Source organism: Dromiciops gliroides, chromosome 5 (assembly GCF_019393635.1).
Source record: "Dromiciops gliroides isolate mDroGli1 chromosome 5, mDroGli1.pri, whole genome shotgun sequence".
Lineage (NCBI taxonomy): Eukaryota > Metazoa > Chordata > Mammalia > Microbiotheria > Microbiotheriidae > Dromiciops > Dromiciops gliroides.
In genome coordinates, this window is record NC_057865.1 from 102,449,283 (window position 1) to 102,468,311 (window position 19,029).

At 41.7% G+C, this 19,029-nt stretch overlaps 1 gene segment (V, D, J or C); it reads right to left on the bottom strand.

Annotated features, from left to right (window-relative positions):
• Positions 1–6,987: 6,987 nt before the first annotated feature.
• On the bottom strand, positions 6,988–18,856 carry LOC122728768. The segment is given in 6 exon segments: positions 6,988–8,617; positions 8,998–9,104; positions 9,267–9,284; positions 10,255–10,641; positions 14,945–15,073; positions 18,778–18,856. Coding segments are annotated over 6 exon segments (741 nt in total).
• Positions 18,857–19,029: the final 173 nt, after the last annotated feature.

Consider the following 19,029-nt stretch of genomic DNA (forward strand, 5'->3'; position numbering starts at 1 on the left):
ACTGAGGTCACTGAAGTCTGAGTGTTAGGTTTGACTTCAAATCCTGCCATTTACCAGCTCAGTGACTTTAGTAAAGTTCCTCAACCTCTCAGGTCGTCATTTTCTTCATGTGCAAAATGATGATAATAATACTATACCACCTGTTTCATAGAGCTGTGAGGGTTAAATTTGATAATAGGCACAAAGCAATTTATAACTGTAACATTCTATATGTGTGTGAACATTATATGATGATGATGATGGTGGGGGTGATGATGTCTTGAAAGCTAGGTCATGGCTGAGTGGCTGCCTTTGAAACATGACCTGGGAAAGGGGGATAAAGAAGGCTCAGGAACTCCCAGAGAAGAAGGGTCTTTCTAATTAGAAATCCCAAGAGACAGACAAAGGAGTGATGTTTTAGGTTTCCTGTGTCACATAATTTTGACTTTGGGAGGGATGTCAATGGCCATCTTGTCCAACCTATATAGGAAAGGGATCCCTATATAACATATCCCACAAGAGGTCATCCCAAGTCTCTGGAGAATCCCAATGAGAAGAACCTTTCCTCCCCTCCCCCAAGGCACCTAATTCTACTTTTGGATGTAGTCCTTGGGTGGGGGGTGGTGGTGGTGGAGCAGTTGTTGGGGAGTTTCTAAATGGGTCAAAGCAGTTATTGCAGCTGTTTTCAATTTCTCTCTCTCTCTCTCTCTCTCTCTCTCTCTCTCTCTCTCTCTCTCTCTCTCTCTCTCTCTCCAGTACCCACCATAGCTTTGTGTATTGCCCTTGGCATCTGTGCAAGTTGGAGGGGGTAGAATGCTGCACGTGGGGCAGGGGTACCCACTTCCCTTGCTGGGGACCTCTCTCTTCTCCCCCACCGTGGTTCTCTTTCTACCATCAGGGTGCTAGCTACTCTCAGAAGGGGAGGGGGAGCAGGAAGTGGTGAGTGTGATTCCTGTCATTGCTCAGTGGGTGGTTAGAAGGAGGGATTTTCACATGCACCCCAGATGTTAATACCTAGCAAATGTCAAACCACATCCTGTTGTGTCTTCAAGACAGAAGTAGGGGCAGGTATCAGGTCTCACTTAGCACCTGATGGAACTCACAGATAAGCAGCTCATGGAGTTGTTTTACAAACATGTTTGTGCCTACTCCCTCTGCCCTGCCTTCTGCTGTCCCCAGTCCCCATCCCTTTATTTCCCATCCTTCTGCCCTAGCACCACTTCCCTTACTAATACTATTTTACTCTCCTCAATCATGTTCTTCTACTTTACGGGAAGCGGGGTCTTCTGGGAACAACCTCTGAGAACAGCAGTCAGAACCATTTCCTCATGGTGGGTCTTTGGGAGTGAGCTCTTTGCTCAGTCACTGAATCAGTTTTACTCCTGCCTACTCAACAGGGGCCCAGCACAGGGCCCATTGAACAGTTCATGAGCTGCTTTCAGCCTCAAGGATTCTGAAAATAATAACTGCTATTGTTATAACACATTAAAACTTACAAGAGGCTTCACGCTCATGATCTCATTTAGCCCTAACACAGTGCCTTGCACACATTAGGCATTTAGTACATTTCTGTTTAATTAAAACTCATTTTTTCATATATAGAAACTGAAGTTCAGAAAGACTGGCTGATTTGCCCAGTGTTAGATATCACATAAAATGGCAGAGCCAGGATTCTAGCCTGGTGCTTCAATTCTGAAAGCATTTTTCTATGCATCACACTGAAAAGGGCCTGAGGGGTATAGCATTGAATGCTTAACCAAACAGAGAAGATCTTTTAAAAAACAAACAAAAAAACGTTGATTAGATGATTTTTTTTTGTTTTGTTTTGTTTGTTTTTTTGGCACAAATGGGGGGTTAAGTGACTTGCCCAGGGTCACACAGCTAGTAAGTGTTAAGTGTCTGAGGCCAGGTTTGAACTCAGGTCCTCCTGAATCCAGGGCCAGTGCTTTATTCACTCTGCCACCTAGCTGCCCCTGATTTCTGAAATTATAAGGGACTGACATCAATATATGAGGCCAAGAAGCATTTTACAACAGAGTGAAGGGATAATAACAAATGGTTTTAAAAAGAAGGAATGCCAACAGTTAGCAGCCACATGGATAGCACCATGGAGTCATAGATCCAGGAAGGAGTTGGAAGGCATATCAGAGGCCATCTACATAGGAATGAGAGCTGTGGTTTCACTAGTACAGGGAACTCCTTCAAGAGGAAATTCCTTCTACCAGTGCAGGTAAGCACTGTCTTGGCAACTTATGGTTCCTAAGAGCTGAGAGTATAAATAAATGACTTCTGTGGGTTCACGCAGACTGAAAGGGTCAGGGGTTGGTTTTGAACCTAGGTCTTCTTGCTCCAAGGTCAGCTCTCTATCCACTCCATCACACTGCTTCTATCCAACAGATGAATAAGTACCCAAATCATTAATATTCAGATAAATGCAAATGAAAACATGATACCAGAGGAGTGATGATTCAGTGGATTTCTCAAGTCTCCCTAGAGAGGTGTTGGACTACCAGTACATAAAATTTCATATTCTACCAGATATAGTTATTTGTTTTGCTTAACTGTAAGAACTAAGCCTATGAAGCTTCATATTCCAACTAGGATCCAAAGAACTACAGAGAAACTGAGGCAGGAAGAGACACTGGAGCAAAAGAGAACAATATCTTTAGTAAAAATTTTAAGCTTTGCTTTTATGTTCTAGTTGCTTGTCATTGATTTTTGAGAATGGTGCTATTTGACTCCTAGCCTAAGTCACACCTGGAACACTATGGTGCCTGCCTAACTTCAGCCTATTCTGGTTTTACCCAAAGGCTTAGGATTGGACTTTGCAGATTCTCTTTTTTCCTGTTCTCCTTCTTATTGTAAGTTGTAAGGTCAACAATGTACTCTTAGTCTTTGCAACGAAAGTACTTAAATACAGAGATAATCAGTCCATCCACAAATAGTTATTAAGCACCTACTATGGTGCTGGACAAGGCTCTAGGAAGGCTCTAGGAAGTGGAGAAACAAAGATAAACGGTTACATCCCTTAAGGAACTTATAGTCTATCAGCTAAATGCATATTTGTTGTTGTTGTTGTTCAGTTGTCATGTATGATCCCATTTGAGGTTTTCTTGGCAAAGATAGTGGAGTAGTTGCTATTTCCTTCTCCAGAACATTTTACAGATGAAGAATCTGAGGCAAACAGGGGTAAGTGACTTGTCCATGGTGACACAGCTAATAAGTGTTTGAGGCCATATTTGAATTCAGGAAGATGTCATCCTCCTGACTCCAGGCCTGGCACTCTATCCACTGTGTCACCTAGCTGTATATAGTTATGCATATATAAAATAGCCAAAAGTTTGAGAAGGAAGTTCCTGGTAGCTAGAATGATTAGAAGACATTTCATGTAGAAAGTGGAGCTTGATTCTACATATATAATCTATATCAGATTGCTTTCTATCTTGTGGAGGGGTGAAGGAAGGGAGGAAGAAAAATTTGGAACTCAAAATCTTAATAGAAATGAATGTTGAAAACGGTCTTTATATTACTATTTTTTTAAAAGTGGCATTTGAACTAAGCCTTATGAAGAGGCTTGGGAACTTAAGAGGTGGGGTGTGGAAAAAGTTCATTCTAGGTTTATGGGACAGCCTGTATAAGGGAATAAAGAGTGTGAAGAACATGAAGTCAATTTGGATAAACTGAGGAGTGAAAGAATGAGAGTAACATTTAACAAGGCTGGAAAGGTAGATTAGGGCCAGGCTGGAAAGGAATTGGAATTCCAAATGAAGACATTTATGTTTGATCCTGGAGGTATTAGGGAGCCACCAGTTTATCGAAAGGGGGAATGATATGGTAAGACGTCACTAGGATGATCATAGTCTCTCAAATGTCTGCTAAGAAAACATGAATGTTTATATCTGATGATCAGCCTCTTCCCAGGAGAGAAGCTTGTTTGAGAAAGTCACTAAAGTCACCAGGTTTTTCCCCTCTTTTTCTTTTTCTTTGTGTCATAACAAAGAAAGTTGGATGATCTTGAGATAATTCCATCATAAGAAATCAGTATGTTATAGTGGGAACAGTGCTGGAATTAGGGTCAAAAGACCTAGGTTCAAATCTTAGTTCTGCTCTTGTGTCATTTTGGCAAAATTTCCTCCCATGAATAAAAATGATGGAGTTGGACTAGATGGATTCCTAAGTCCTTCCTAGCTCTAAATTTACCATCCCATCCTGCATCCTTCTCCACTCTGACAATATGCCCACTAATAATATTTGGGTCAGCCAGTCAACGCACCTTCAATGATATTCACAGAAGGATAAGTTTTTATCCTAGTATCTGCTGGTTTTAGGTTCCATGCAGATTAACCTGGGGTCCACAGACTCTATATAGATTTCAGAGGATGTGTGAACTTCAATGGAAAAAAAATAAATTTTTAATTCACTATAACTGGTTTCCTTTGTAATTCTCTGCTGGATTCAATAATCATTATTTTCCCCTCTTTGTCTTCTCTATAGGATTTCTCTCATTATTCCCCTCTTCCAGGGGATCAGGAAATGTTGTCTCCCTGAAGATAGTAGGAGGCAGGTCAGCTGTAAGGTAATAGAGATTTGGTATTTATGTCAATAGATAAGTTGAGTCACATTCTGTTTGCTTCTTCCCCAAGACTGTGTGCATAATGCTAAGTATTGAGGTAGGGTGAAGGAAGGGAAACTTCTCGGATTCCATCTTATGGGAGACTGGATTGCAGTATCATAAAATCACATGTTTAGATCTGGAAGGGATATTAAAGGCCATCTAGTCAAACTCCTTTGTTTTACAAAGGAGGATCCTGAGGCCCAGACAGACTGACTTCCCCAGCATCATAATGCCAGAGTCACAAATGAGAAGAGCAGGGTCTCAAGTCATGCACAAAAGACAAACTTAATCTCAGGATCCTGAGTTTATATATACTCTCAGCTTCATCCAGATGGCCAATGTATCTATTCAGTGGAATCAACTTAAACAATATAACATGAGAACTCTCACAATGATGAATACAGGAACAAAATATTCTTTGCAGGGCATAGCTAGTTTTAACTGAAACCCATGTTCAGTGCATTCTATTGGATTGATATGTTCGGTAATAAGTATCCTGGCTACAGCCTTAGAGTCATGGTGCCTGTCTTCATTTGGCGACTCTGAGGTTGTTTTGTTTGCCTCAGGTACAGTAATCATGCTGTATTTTGTTACCCCAAACCAATTATTCCCTACATCATAAATCTAGGACTAGTTTTACTACACACATTACTTCCTCTACTTATCGAGTGTGAGAAGCAAATACTCTATTCAATTATCCTCCCATCCCCTGCTTCTGTCCATCATCATTAGGAATTATCCTATCAACATTGGCTGAAACTCTACCCTATAATTCTATATCCGCTCACCTTTCTGCTGATATAGTGGGGGAAAATGTTAGATTTGGAATGATGGATTGTTGTCATTGAATCATTTTTCAGTCATGTCCAAGTATTTGCGACCCCCAATTGGGATTTTCTGGCAAAGATACTGGAGTGGTTTGCCATTTCCTTCTCCAGCTCATTTGACAGATGCCAGAACTGAGGAAAACAGGGCTAAGTTGATTTGCCCAGGGTCACACAGGTAGTAAGTATCTGAGACCTGAAGGATGAATCTTCCTGACTCCAGTCTTGATACTCTATCCATTGTACTACCTAGCTGCCCTTTAGTTGGAATCTGAGGACTTAGGTTCAAATTCTTGGTCTGCCACTTACTAACTGGGTGACTTTAGGTGAGTCAGCTTCTCTGGGCCTCTGTTTCCTTATCTTTGAAACTGACAGTTTAAACTAGGTGAATCTTCTAATATTCCTTCCATCTTTAAGTCTATGAACTTTGATGCCAACATCAGCATTGGCCCCTAAACCTCCATCCCTCTTCAGGGGTGAATTCTTTATAATTATTCACATTCTATACAATTACAAACTATTATTATTATTATTATTATTAATTTTGCTTCATATCTATTAATATTTCTACCATTATCTTTACAGAAATCTTCTCTCCTTGCCCTTTATCCCCCATATCAGCACTGATTTAGCCTGCTTCCTCCCCTCTTACCTCATGTATACAACCATCAAGCTCTCAAGTACTCCCTTAGCCCTCAAGTTACTATTTACTTTTGCCACCCTGACAAGAATTTGTTCTATGTTTTTGCCATCAGCACTCAAGGATAAAATGAGAGATTTTCTTTCGAGTTACAATCTTGGGATCAAAATTCTTGGCTCCCTTCTCTCATGGGTACTAGACTTGTTCCAGGAGGGATTCATCAGCCAAATGACTTTAATGTGAGGAGTGTCACTTTCTATTGATAATTAGATCAGACTAGGCCTTCTTTAACCAAAGAAGTACTTTCAAAATGAATTAGAATAGGGGCAGGTAGGTGGTACAGTGGATAAAGCACCAGCCCTGGAGTCAGGAGGACCTGAGTTCAAATCTGACCTCAGACACTTAACACTTACTAGCTGTGTGACCCTGGGCAAGTCATTTAACCCCGATTGCTTCACAAAAAAAACCCCAAAACAAAACAACAACAACAACAAAAACAAAAACCAAAATGAATTAGAATAACAGAAGAAGATTTAATTTCCTGGTTTCATCCTGATTTTATCAATGGTCCCATATCTTTCAGCTCAGCTGCATGCTGAGTAAATAAAAGCTGTGAATATAAAGAGGGTCCCAAAAGTCTTGGTGTAATTTTAAGCTTGGGACATCCAGTATATTTTCAAACTATGAGATACTTGAAGAGAAGCCTGAGAAGACCAGTTGTTAGAGGTAAGTAGATATGCCAATAATGTGTTGGAATCTTCTTTTTTAATACCCATGGGTTCTTAACCTTGTTGTGTTTATGGACCCCATTTGGCAATCTAATGAGTCCTGTGGAGTCCTTTTCAAAATAATGTTTTTATTTAAAAGAACAAAAATACAATTGTAAAGGAAACCAATCATAATGAAATTGTTATTAAAATATTTTCCTACCCAAGTTTGTAGATCCCAAAATCTCTTCATGGACTCCTTTGTTGGGGGAGCAATTCATGGACTCTAGCTTAAGAACTCCTACTCTCAATTATGTGCCCTAGTGAAGTGGCATATTTAAAACTTTGAGACTTTCATGGCAGTTTGGTGTATTGGTGTAGCAAATGTCCACTTACCTGGTATTAGGAGATCCAGATTCTTGTTCTGATACCAACACTTACTATTTAATTGGCATAGTATCATTACCAAATCATTTTAGCCATATAAGGTATCTCTTGCCTATAGCTCCAAATGGGTAGACAGCAAATTGTATTGGGAATGGTGTTATTTCCATTTCCTTATCTGTAAAATGTAGGAATTGGACCAGAAGATCTCCAGTCTTCTGGAAGGGGACCCTTCCAGGGCAATTGTTACACTGAATCCTCAAAGTCTTACCATGAATTCCTACAAAGTTGAGCCTCAAGCACAGCTCAAATGGGAAGCAACCCATAATGGTCTACTCACTGTGATCTCCTTAAACTCACTTTTGTTGGGTTTCTTAATTCCCAGCTTCCAAATTGGAAGGAACCAAACCTCCAACTACTCCCCCAATTCTGCTCTAATTAAAGCTGATTCTCCCTCTCCTTCAGGTATTCAGGAAGAAACTTTTTCATCTCTTGTATAGAATCTGTTTTATAAGACTCTACATGAGTCTTGTTATTTCTGTACAGGAGATGAAAAAGTCCAATCAGACTTTGAGGGACTTCCTTACACATTGGGAATATACACATGCAAACATCTCATTTACATTCAACACTTATATACAAGGTTTCTTGTCTACATCCTCAAGGGGGGGTACTCTGCAGAAGGTGCAATAAAGGCATAGATCAACAATCTGATTAAAATACCAGCTTTGTGCCAGGCATGGTGCTAGTAACTAAGAACACAAAGACAAAAATGAATCAGTCCCTACCCTCCACAGGTTTACATTCTATAATGAGAGACAATAGGTGAATGAAAAAGTTTATACGAAATATATGCAAAATAAATAAAAGGGGCAGAGGGCACTAGCAGTTGAGATCATGAAAGGTTCGTGTCTTATTCTAGAACACCTCTCTTTCATTCTAAATGTCTATTTTCATGCCTCTTTCATCATGGGGGCATTGTCATGGCCCTCTGCCTAGTCCTGGTCCTCTCCCCAATGTACCTCCTGCCTAGTTCTTCAAACTAGCAAAGCTCCCTTTTTGTACTACCTGTAGAGGGTGAGGAATGGTGATTCTCTTCATTTGCTAGAGAATATTTTCCATAAATTATTGCCAGTTACCTCTTGGAAACCTCTATTGTGACTAAGATTACAGCACATAAGGCATAGATACCCAATAGTTAAAATTGAGACCACACCAGGACATTTTTATTGCTTTAAGATTAATCCACCACATTTGTCTCTTCTGGCTTACATAGTTCTCTTTGAGGAAATCTGTGAGGGATAAAGATGAGGATAGAGGAGAGAGCGCCTCCTCTGGTGCTAGAAATGGACAGACTGGAAGTGGACAAAGGAGAAGCCAAGCCGAGGTGATGAGAGGATGAAGGCCCCTTGCTCTTGGTTCCCTGCTCCCAGGTCCACAGATGGCCTCAAGAATAGTTTTTCTTGACCTGAGGAAGAGACACAACTGAATTTTGTCAGGCTTTCAAACAAGTAAGGAGTTGGGGGTGGGATTGAAGGAGGGGGCATGTTACAGACAGGAAGCTCAGAAATTAGGACTGTCCCTAAATTGCCTCTGAAAGGAAAACTCTATGTAGCTTTTTATTAGGGTTCATCAACTCACCCCTTTCTTTCAAATTCTCCCTGAATCTCTCTGCTCTCAGTAACACTAAATATGAGCTTACAGAAGTAGGTAGAATTCTTGAGCGATGCCCCCAAACTTATGGCTTCCCTCTTCCTCAATGATCTATGAGGTTCTCACATTCCCTTGGGTTTGTTTGTTCAAGATTGTCTCTTTGTTCCATCTGACTCTCCCCTTTGCCTCACTTACCACAGCTCTCCACACCAGGGCACTGACCAGCAGACCATACATCCAGGCCTTCCCCAGCAGGATCTTATAGAATAAGGTGGCAGACTGGATACTTTGTTGGTAAGACTCTGCGGGAACAAAGACGCCCCCCCCCAAAGCTGACTTCCCCAGTCATTGTTGGGTCAGGAGATAAGCATGTACCCACCAAGTAGCCGTGGGCTCCCTCCCTAGATATTAGCCACAAGAATAGGGTCATAGAATGGAGAAAAATGAAAAAGAGGCTCACTTACCAGAGGTGACGCCACAATCTGAAAGAGAAAATGGGGAGAGATATTTGATTGGTCCCAGCTTCCTCAAGGAGACTTTTATTTAGGGTGGCAAAATCCTTTGTTCTTAAAGAAATAAATATGATATTTAAAAAATCTAAATCCCTCGATTCTCTCCAAATCCAGTTCTAGTCCTGAAATTAGTAGAATGTAAGTTGCTTGAAGCTATGGACTATCTCACTTTTCTATTTTTATCCCCATCATCTACCACAATGCCAGGAAATTTGTAGTTTAAATTAAGTGATTGCTGGTTTGATTCTCTCCTACCTTGCCTCTTTAAAATACATCATCAGTATGGTCTTAGGGAAATAGGGGGAGATTAAGTTCAGGGGGACACCACATAGACTGCTGAACCAAATTGATTTTTAAGTCTGATAGGAACTAGGAAGTAGGACAGCAAAAAGCAGATGTCCATACACCACGGAAATAGTCCAGCTTCACTTAAGTAGGGATTTGGGCAGCTAGATGGCTCAGTAGTTATAGTGTCAGGCCTCGAGTAAGAAAGGCCTGAGTTCAAATCTGACCCCAGACACTTACTAGCTATGTGGCCCTGGGCTAATCACTTGACCTGTGCTGGCCGCAATATCCCCATCTGTAAAAAGGAGGATAATAATAACAGCTACCTCCCAGGGTGGTTGTGAGGATCAAATGGAATAATATATGTAAAGCACTTAGCTCAGTGCCTGCCACATAGTCAATATTATATAAATGTATTTATTTATTAACCTAGAGAGCCTTCTTGCCTCCCAGGACCATCTATCATGGAAAGTTCCCAGGGAAAAGGATTGTTTTCTCCTTGGTTCTGTGATTATCTGGACATTGTCTACCTGGCTTCTGTATTTCGTGATTTTATTAGTCCTTTCATTCTCCTGTCCTTATTTTTGTCTTAACATCCTTCCATGCGACTACCCTTTCCCTCAACCCCCCCCCCCCCACTCAAGGTGTTTCTCACCTGCCCTTCCCCAGATCTGGTCACTGACATTCTGGGTGACAGGTTTGTTCTGGTTACTTGTCCAGGTCTCGTCCTCAGAGATGCCATAGAACAGTACTTGGCAACGGAAGCTGTTCTTGGGGTTGCGCCAGAAGGGAGCAGAAACCCGGAGGCGGCTGCTCAGAGAGTATTTGGAATGGTTGTTATGGGGCTCCTCCCTGGAGGGCTGAGGGTCCGTGCTGACCCCAACTTGGGTCTCCTGTCCATTCACCCACCATCTCAGCTCCACGAGGTCAGGGTAGAAGCCTGTGGCCAGACACACCAGTGTGGCCTTTCCCTTCTTCTCAATCTCTTCCTCAGATGGCTGAAACACAGTCACCTTGGGGGGAGTCACCCTTTCCAGATTATCTGAAAAATGAAAGGAAGTGGTATCCAAGACTGGCCACAGAGCTGTCTTCTTGTGAGAGGAGGAAGGAGATGCTTTATGTCTATGCATTTGTTCATAGTACACTGTATCATGCTGTCTTCTACATCTGCTAAAATTCTATCTAGTATTTAATTCAAATATGATCTAGGATTATAGTATTTTACGTGGAGAAGTTGTCTCATCCAACCCCCTCTTTTTATAGACTAGAACCTAGGAAGTCTTCCCTGATCCATCCAGGTGGATTTCAGCTTTCTATTCTGGGATCAGTCATCACAAGACATTGCTGTTGTGCACTACATGATATAGGGTACTTCAAAAGTCTTAGTACAGATCTAAGCTATAATCGCATAATTAAAGCTATCATTCTTTTTGGTTGACTCCTATATTTCATAGATCTGAGGTTTAATACCTTTTTTTAAAAAAGCACTACGTCTTTTGGGACACCCTATATTGTAGATTGTTTTTAGTACCTATTATAGATAACTCTTCAAGATCAGAGACATTAGTACAAAGTACCCCAAACACAGTAGAAGCTTAATAAATGGTGCTACTCCCTCTTTCTATGTATGAATCTACTTTTCTTCCCTCTTTTAAGAATCAGTCTTTGTTACTCAAGACAGATTGTCCTGAAAGGCCCCTGAACTTGTCCTTCCTCCAAACTAGTCCATTTCTCTTGATGCTTCTTACTACTAGTATTGCTGCTGTTGCTGCTACTTAGTGCTCCTCATTTTCCTACTGCTACTAATTATGACTAATACAGGGTGTCCCTGAAGTCTTAGCACTCAGCTAAGATTAGCACTAAGTACTATGACTTTATTAGCATTTTATGTCAGCCATATTTGTATTATTAACCTTTAGTAATTAAGACTTTTTGGCCACCCTGTACAACCTTCCATGTAGCTATTACTTAGCACTAGGAAGGAATTGTGGAGGAGGAGAAGCTCTGGATTTGGAATCAGAGGACTTGAGTTTAAATCCTGTCTCCACCTCTTACTAGCTGCTTGACTATGAGCAAGGCATGTAATCTCTCTGTGCCTCTCTTTCCCCATCTGTAAAGTGCTGGGGTTGGACTAAATGTCCTCTAAGGTCCCTTCCTCCTCTAAATCTATGACCTTACTTTACTGTGGTCCTCATAATAGGTCAGGTAGGCCTATTATTTCCATTTTATAGTGCTCAAAGACATTTCATGATTTAGACTAAAGTGTCAATGGCTACTTCTAGACTACACTCCAGGAATCTTGATCTATATAGTCCTGGTCAGTTTCCATTATGCCATTCTGCTGCTCAATCATTGTATTCCTTGGTGTGTATAGTCAAGAGAATGAAGAATATGTATATATCTCTATTACTATATTTCATATAAAACACACATATGTGCATATATAATATGTATGCAGATATATGTGTAGGTGTGTATTTATGTAGTTACTTTGCATGCATTTCATGAGTTTATCTCATCCTTCTCCAGACCTCCAGGAATAACTACTTTTCTCATATTCCATAAGCCTAAGTTCTCTTTTGAATCTCAGATATTCTGCAAGCTCTCTTGTTTCCCAAGTCTCATAGATCTCAGTATTCAGAACTTCTTTCTCATGTCTAACTACATGACACTAAGCTCTATTTACAAAGGATCTAAATCAGTAATTAATAGAAAGATCTCCCATAGCACCTTAGGTGCATTTCCTTTCCTTTTCAGAAAATGAACACACCTCTAGTGTATAGTATATAGCACACTGGATTTGGAGCCAGAAAGACTTGTGATCAAATCCCATTTTGGACACTAATTGACTGTATGACTTTGAACTTCATCTCTATAAATTTCAGTTTCCTCATCTATAAAATGAGGGGGATGTATTCAATGACCTTGAAGGTCCCTTCTACCTCTAAATCTATGAGGTCATTGTGGTCACTATATTTGATATAGCCATCATTCAGGTTTCTCTTTGGGAAGAGAGCTGAGTTAGGATCAGCAAGAATAGTTGAGGGATGGGGAACCCCTCCCAAATCAATTACCTTATATGTTTTTCAACTTGTAGGGCTGACCCTTGGTTATTCATGGGCTAGGGCAATTTGTATAATCAGAAAATCTAAAGTTAAGTTGCCCCATGTCCAAAATTAGGAAATTGAGTTAGATTAGATATTTTCTCATGTAGTCTAGAACTCTAACTCCTATTATTTTCTTAGGGACCAGAAAACCAGTTTGAGTAAGTGAAGAAATGAGACTTAAGTTTTTGTAGCCCTAATAAGAATCCACTTTATAATGCCAAGCCCTCAAACCCAACCTGGTTCTAATTCTCTCCTGACCTGTCACCCTGTCTATACCTGTCTCTCCATTTTTGCTCTCTGTCTTTGTCCATCAATCATCATCATTACCACTAAATGCCTAAATGTATGGAATCCATCATACTGGATGTGGGGAATTGTGTCTATAATTCAATAAGTTTTTTTTTTAAGTTTCCATGTAGGAACTTTGCAGAGCAGCAAGATTGGGTATTGTGGGGGATACAAACAAGATAACTGACTGAGTTCTTGACCTCAAGGTACTTATGCTATAAGAAGGGGCCATAATTCCTTTCAGACCTGTACCTCTCTTTCTCTGTCCAACATAGAAGGCTTCCCATCCTCCACCCACCCTCTCACACTTCACTCCCCCCCTCCCCCACACACACCCCATGCACTCAGGATTCTCTTCAGAAGCTGAATTAGAGCTTTATAAAGCTGTTTAAAGCACTTGGAGAAAGGAATGACAATTGGCACCTCAGAATCTATTTCTTACTCTGCCTCAGCCACTTGTTTGTAATGGATAGAAGATAATACAATTTAGGCTAGTTAGATCCTTCCACATGTCATCTAGTCCAACTCCTCATTTTTCAAATAGGTAAACTGAGTCACAGAGACAAAATGACTTGGCCCAAATCACCCAGGTAGTAACCGATCTGTATGTGAATCCTGGTCCTCTGACTCCAAATTCCTTTTCACTCTTTCACAAGGTCTCACTAGCAATCCCCAGGCGCTTTCCCCTCAGATCCTTTTTCTTTAGAGCTGTACCTCCCTTTTTTTGTCCAGTGTAGAAGACTCCGGACCCCTCCCCCATATCCTCTCTCCCTTCAGACACCAAAGAAGCACCTTCCCATCCCTAGGTTACTAACCCATATCTAGGAAATCCAAAACAATCCCCCACCCCCGACCCCGACTGGCATCCCCAGGCCAACCCTCCTTTTCTACCCGAGTAAGTCGGGGTTTGCAGAAGGCATGAGCAAGGAGGCGTTCGCTGCAGGGAAGAGGGAAGAGAGAAGAGGGAAGGGGAAAGAGGGAAGGGGAAAGGGGCAAGGGAATAGCGGGAAGGTGGAAGAGGGAAGAGGGAAGAGGGAAGAGGGAAGGGGCAAGGGAGAAGAGGGAAGGGCTGGAGCTTTCAGATGCTAAGCAGCACTAATGTTCCAACCGTGCCCTTCAGGCCCCTGGACAGTGATTTCTGAATATGAAGGGAGCTGGCCCGGGTAGTGGGGGGAGGGAACGTCTCACCTGTGACCAGGAGCCGGGTACCTGGGCCGAAATGCTGCTCATATGAGGACACAGAGATAGAGCGCCGCAGCCAAACCTTGGCTGCCCAACCCCCAACTCTGTCTCGACTCCGTTCGCAGTCTAACCTTCATGTCCTGCACCCTGACACCCAGCCTCCCACCCCAAAGCAGCAAGAGTCCGCAGTGAAGCAGAAGAAGGAGCGGCTAGGGAAGGAAAATACGCTGGCCCTCTCCCAACAGTAGCTTCCTCTTCCCTGGTCTGGGGCCTCCCTCCTTGTCCCCGGCCATCCGGACTTTCGTGAGTTAGGGATCAGCAGCACTGTAGCCCTGGGACCCTTCCAGACTTTCGATCCCCCTAGACGAGCTGTTCAGGGTCACTTACCTATGACGATCAGCCGACTTCCAGACCCAAAAATCTGAGCGTTAGCGGAACACAGTTCCCAGCCCCGTCACAAAAACCGGACCCCAACCATGCTCTGCACCTCCTCTCTGCCCCCAAGGACTCCAATCACACTCAGAGGACCCTCTAGGGCTCCAGCTGGAGCTGTGTCCAGGCTTACCTAGAACGATGAGTCGGGAGCCAGCCCCGAAATATTGAGTCTCTGTGCCCACAGCAACAGAGCCTGGCACACAAATGAGCTGAGGAATAGGGGATCCCCATTCCCAGCCCCCAGCTGTTGTTCAGGTCCCGATTCTACCCTATGCCCTGATCACTGTGAAGGCACGAATGAGAGGAGGATAGTATAGGTTTGTCCGTTCTTACCCAGCACTGTCAGCTTGGTTCCAGCTCCAAAGTACAACTGTCCTGTGGTAGCACAGCAGCTGGGGCTGCAGCTCAAACTCAGGAAAGCATCTGATGGGCTTCCTTCTGCTGCCAAATAATCTAGGAGTCCTTCTCATATCCCCATCGCTGCTCCCATGCCAACTCCCTGACCCCAGCAGTGCTCACTCCTCAGGAGGTAAGGGCTGGGGCAGTGTGAATGGGCACAGTCCACCTGAAAAGGCAACTCTCCTCTACCCAGATCTTCAACCCATGCCCTCTTCGTGCAGCACAGTGAGCCCGGTCCTAGTGTGAAATAGTGTTCATTGAAACACACAGTAGGGCAGAGCTTGGCATGATTCTGCCTCTATCCTGAGAATTGCTCCCTCCCTTTGATGACCTCTCGCCCTGCCACTCTCCATGTCCATAAGGAAAAGCAACTAGATAAAGCTGGAAATATTTAAAGGCAAATTAACCATGAGGGCAAAAGGAGCAATTGGGGGGTGGGTGGGGAGAGCACACTGTTTTTCATTACAAATTTCATTCTAAAAAATTGATTCCTCATTGGAGTGATGTGTGCGGAATGGACTCTTTCAGTAAACTGGTGAAACTTATTGACCTCTTAGTATAATTTTAAAAAAATCATAGTGAAAGAAAATGCCAAATTTCTCTTGGAGATTACTGAAAGTAAAGATATAATTTCCTCCCCCATTTGCATTCATAGGAAACCTGAAATCTCTCTGAGATAGAGACACTGCCTTCAAAATTTCTCAGTCAGACCCCCAAAAAGGGGAGAAAGGGAGAGTTGGGCTTGACATTGGAGCAAGATTTTTTTTGCAAAGACATCATGGAGGCTCATTGTGCCCCACCCCCTCATTTCCCATAATGATACCATCTACTTCAAGAAAGGCCCCTCCCTCCCTTCAATCTCTCTTCTCTCAACTCTGGGGACACTTTGAGGGGAGCTACTGACTGTGGCTGGGGCCTGGCAGAGCAGGGTTTGGGGAAAGGGTAAAGAGGGAGAAAGTCAGGGGACCCAGGCAGGATGTACTTGCTTTTCCCCTAGATGAGACCCACACTGGGTAGAAAACCCTTGTAGGAGCATAAAACTGTGAGATCACTTGTGCCCCTTCAGCTAAGACTCAAATTTCTAGTGAAGCAGGGTGGACTGGGCTAAAGTGGAAGGAAGACACTTCTCTTTAGTTAAGGAGTTAGCACTTAAAGTAGCTAGCTGAGTCTCAATAAGCAAAGAGACATTATTCTTGGGCAAGTTCCAATAGTTTTCTGCATCCAAGGGGGAGGGGCAGAATGGGGAGGAAGTCAATTTTCACACGGGCTGGTCCATTTTTCTGCTGGATAAATGGTTGTTGGGATAATGTATATGGGGATTGGACTAGATGACCTCAGCTTCCTTATTATTAGTAAGCAGCATGTGAGATGCTCAAACTCCCATTCCTTTACTGGAGAAGTTCTGAACCTAAGGTTCTTGAACTTATTTTTTCTTATTTTTTGATAACTATTTCAATATACTTGATTTCCTTTGTGATCCTATATATTTTATATTGTGCATTTAAAAACATTTTTTTTCTGAGAAAGGTTCCATAGATTTCACTAAAAGGGTCTATGAAAGAAGCCACTGCTTTAGCCCATTTTTCTCTGTGTGGCTATGGGAGAGGAGTCCCCTTCCTGCCAATCCCAGGGTATGGAGGAGGAAACCAAGGAACAAGAAGGGTATATTGGTTAAAATGTTCAATTCAGAAGCAGGCAGACCTGCAATCATGTGTGACTATGGACAAATCATCTAAATTCTGTATCTTTATTTCCTTATCCATAAAATATGAGACCCCTTCCGGGCCAATGAGAGGATAGAGGATCCTAAAGGTCCTTTTCAGATCGTATAATTTAAAGAACTGGCTCAGAATCCCCTGATCTGGGTTGAAACAATATAAGCTTCCAGTCCTTGAGATAGCACAGAGTTTCTCTCACATTGAACACTTGGTCCTCCTGAAAAGATAGTGGTATCAGAATCTGATGATGAGCTTGACACCTTAGAAATCTAAATTATTTGGGGAATGGTGTCATATGTTAAGCAGAAGCTGGAGGGTTTAGGATAACTGGGATCTAATGACTTTGTAAGTATGAAAGGCTTCCTTGTCAAACACAGACATAATCTCTGCCTTTAAGGAGTTTGAAGTTTGGTTGAGGGAATGAGATTCTCCCCTTCCCAAAACAACCTATCATATAGATCAAGACAGTATAGGTCTAGTTAAAAAAAATTAATTATATGGTAAACAAATGTGTCATAGAAATGAAAAGGAAGTCTATCTGTACATTCAGATGTATTGAGGAACTTATTCTTTTAAGTAGCCATATGATTTTGTGACTTTATACTTGAAACCTCCCATTAGTGCCCATCTCTTCATTCACTTGTCAACTCCTTATAATCTAGCTTCTGTCTCTAATACTTTATTGAAAATCTATCCTGTATCTCTGCAAGAAAGAGAAGGAGCTATATATTTCTTCACCTCTACTCAAGAGCCTAGTTTGGTCATTATACTTACACAGAATTCAATTTGGAGTTTTCTTTCCATTCCCATTGTTAGAGTTATGTATAACATTTTTCCCCCAATACAGTTTATTTTGCTTTCCGCTCTCCTACCTATGCTTTTCCAAATTTCTTTTCATGTTCTCTCCTTTCACAGTAATATTCCATTACATTCAGATAGGATTATTTGTTTAGCTATTTCCTAATCAAAAGAAAGGAACACTTGGTAGAGAGCTAGAGTCAGAGTCAGGAAGCCCCAGGTTCAAGTCCCATCTTTGACACATGCCATCTATATGACTCCCGTATCCTAGGACATTCTGTAGGAATATAAGTTTCAGAGGTGTAAAATTTCTTAATAAAGGGTATTCTCTTATCTTGCAGTCTGTTATACCAATCAAATCACAAATCTAGTCCCTATTCCATACCTTTTTTTTTTTTGTGGGTCAATGAAGGTTAAGTGACTTGCCTAGGGTCATACAGCTAGTAAGTATCAAGTGTCTGAGGCCAGATTTGAAATTAGGTCCTCCTGACTCCAGGACTGGTGTTTTATCCACTGTGCCACCTAGCTGCCCCTGATTTTTTCTTTTTTTCTTTTTGTCACTATTCCTTATCAAAGGGTACTTATTTTATTTTTGTGTTTGCTGCTGCTATACACGTGCTGTTATGAATATTTTGGCACATATGAGACATTTCTTTCTGACTCTGACCTGGGAGCTGGATTTCTGAGTCAAATATTATAGACATTTTAGCTTCTTTTAAAAATCACAATTACAAATTCATTAGATACAACTCAGACCAATTCATAGTTCTATTGACATTGTCTTAATATGCCTGATTTTCCCCAGCTCCTTCAACATTGACTGTTTTCATCTTTTGTCATGTTCCCTATTTTCTCAGTGTGAAATAAAATCTCAGAGTTGAGTTTATTCACATTTCTTTTGTTAATGATTTGGCTCTGCCTACGGACCTTTGCTCAGTCCATATTTTCATTTCCTTTGGGATATCATTGGATCCCATTGATTCATTTATTATATTTATTGAGGTGAACATTAAATCTATTCATCCAGCCCTAATTCCTCTCTTGAACTTCAATCCCAATCAGCAGCTCCAAGTGAGATTTTCCAAAGTTCAGGACATAAAGGAAATAATTCAGTACCTGAACTGCCACTCAAAGCAGACCAAACCTTTACATTAGTCCTAGATTTCCCTGCAATCTACCTCTCATTTACAACTCATTCCAATTTCCTGAACATTCTCTTATCTTTTCCTCGATTTCTCAATCCTTTTCCACCTCTCATTTCACTGTCAACTATAAGAGGACTCTGCTCCCCTTCATACCAGATTTCTGTTTCTCTCCTCTTTTCAGTCATCCCCTTACTCACTTGGATATTGGGATTACCCTGTGTCCAGTTTTCTTTTTCAAATCCTTGCAATACTAGAAATCCATTGGCTTAATTCTATGGGTCTGGATTGCCTTAGTAAGGACCCGTTAGACTGACAGCTGTATTTTTTGAAACCCAAGGAGAAGGATGCCAGTGTCATA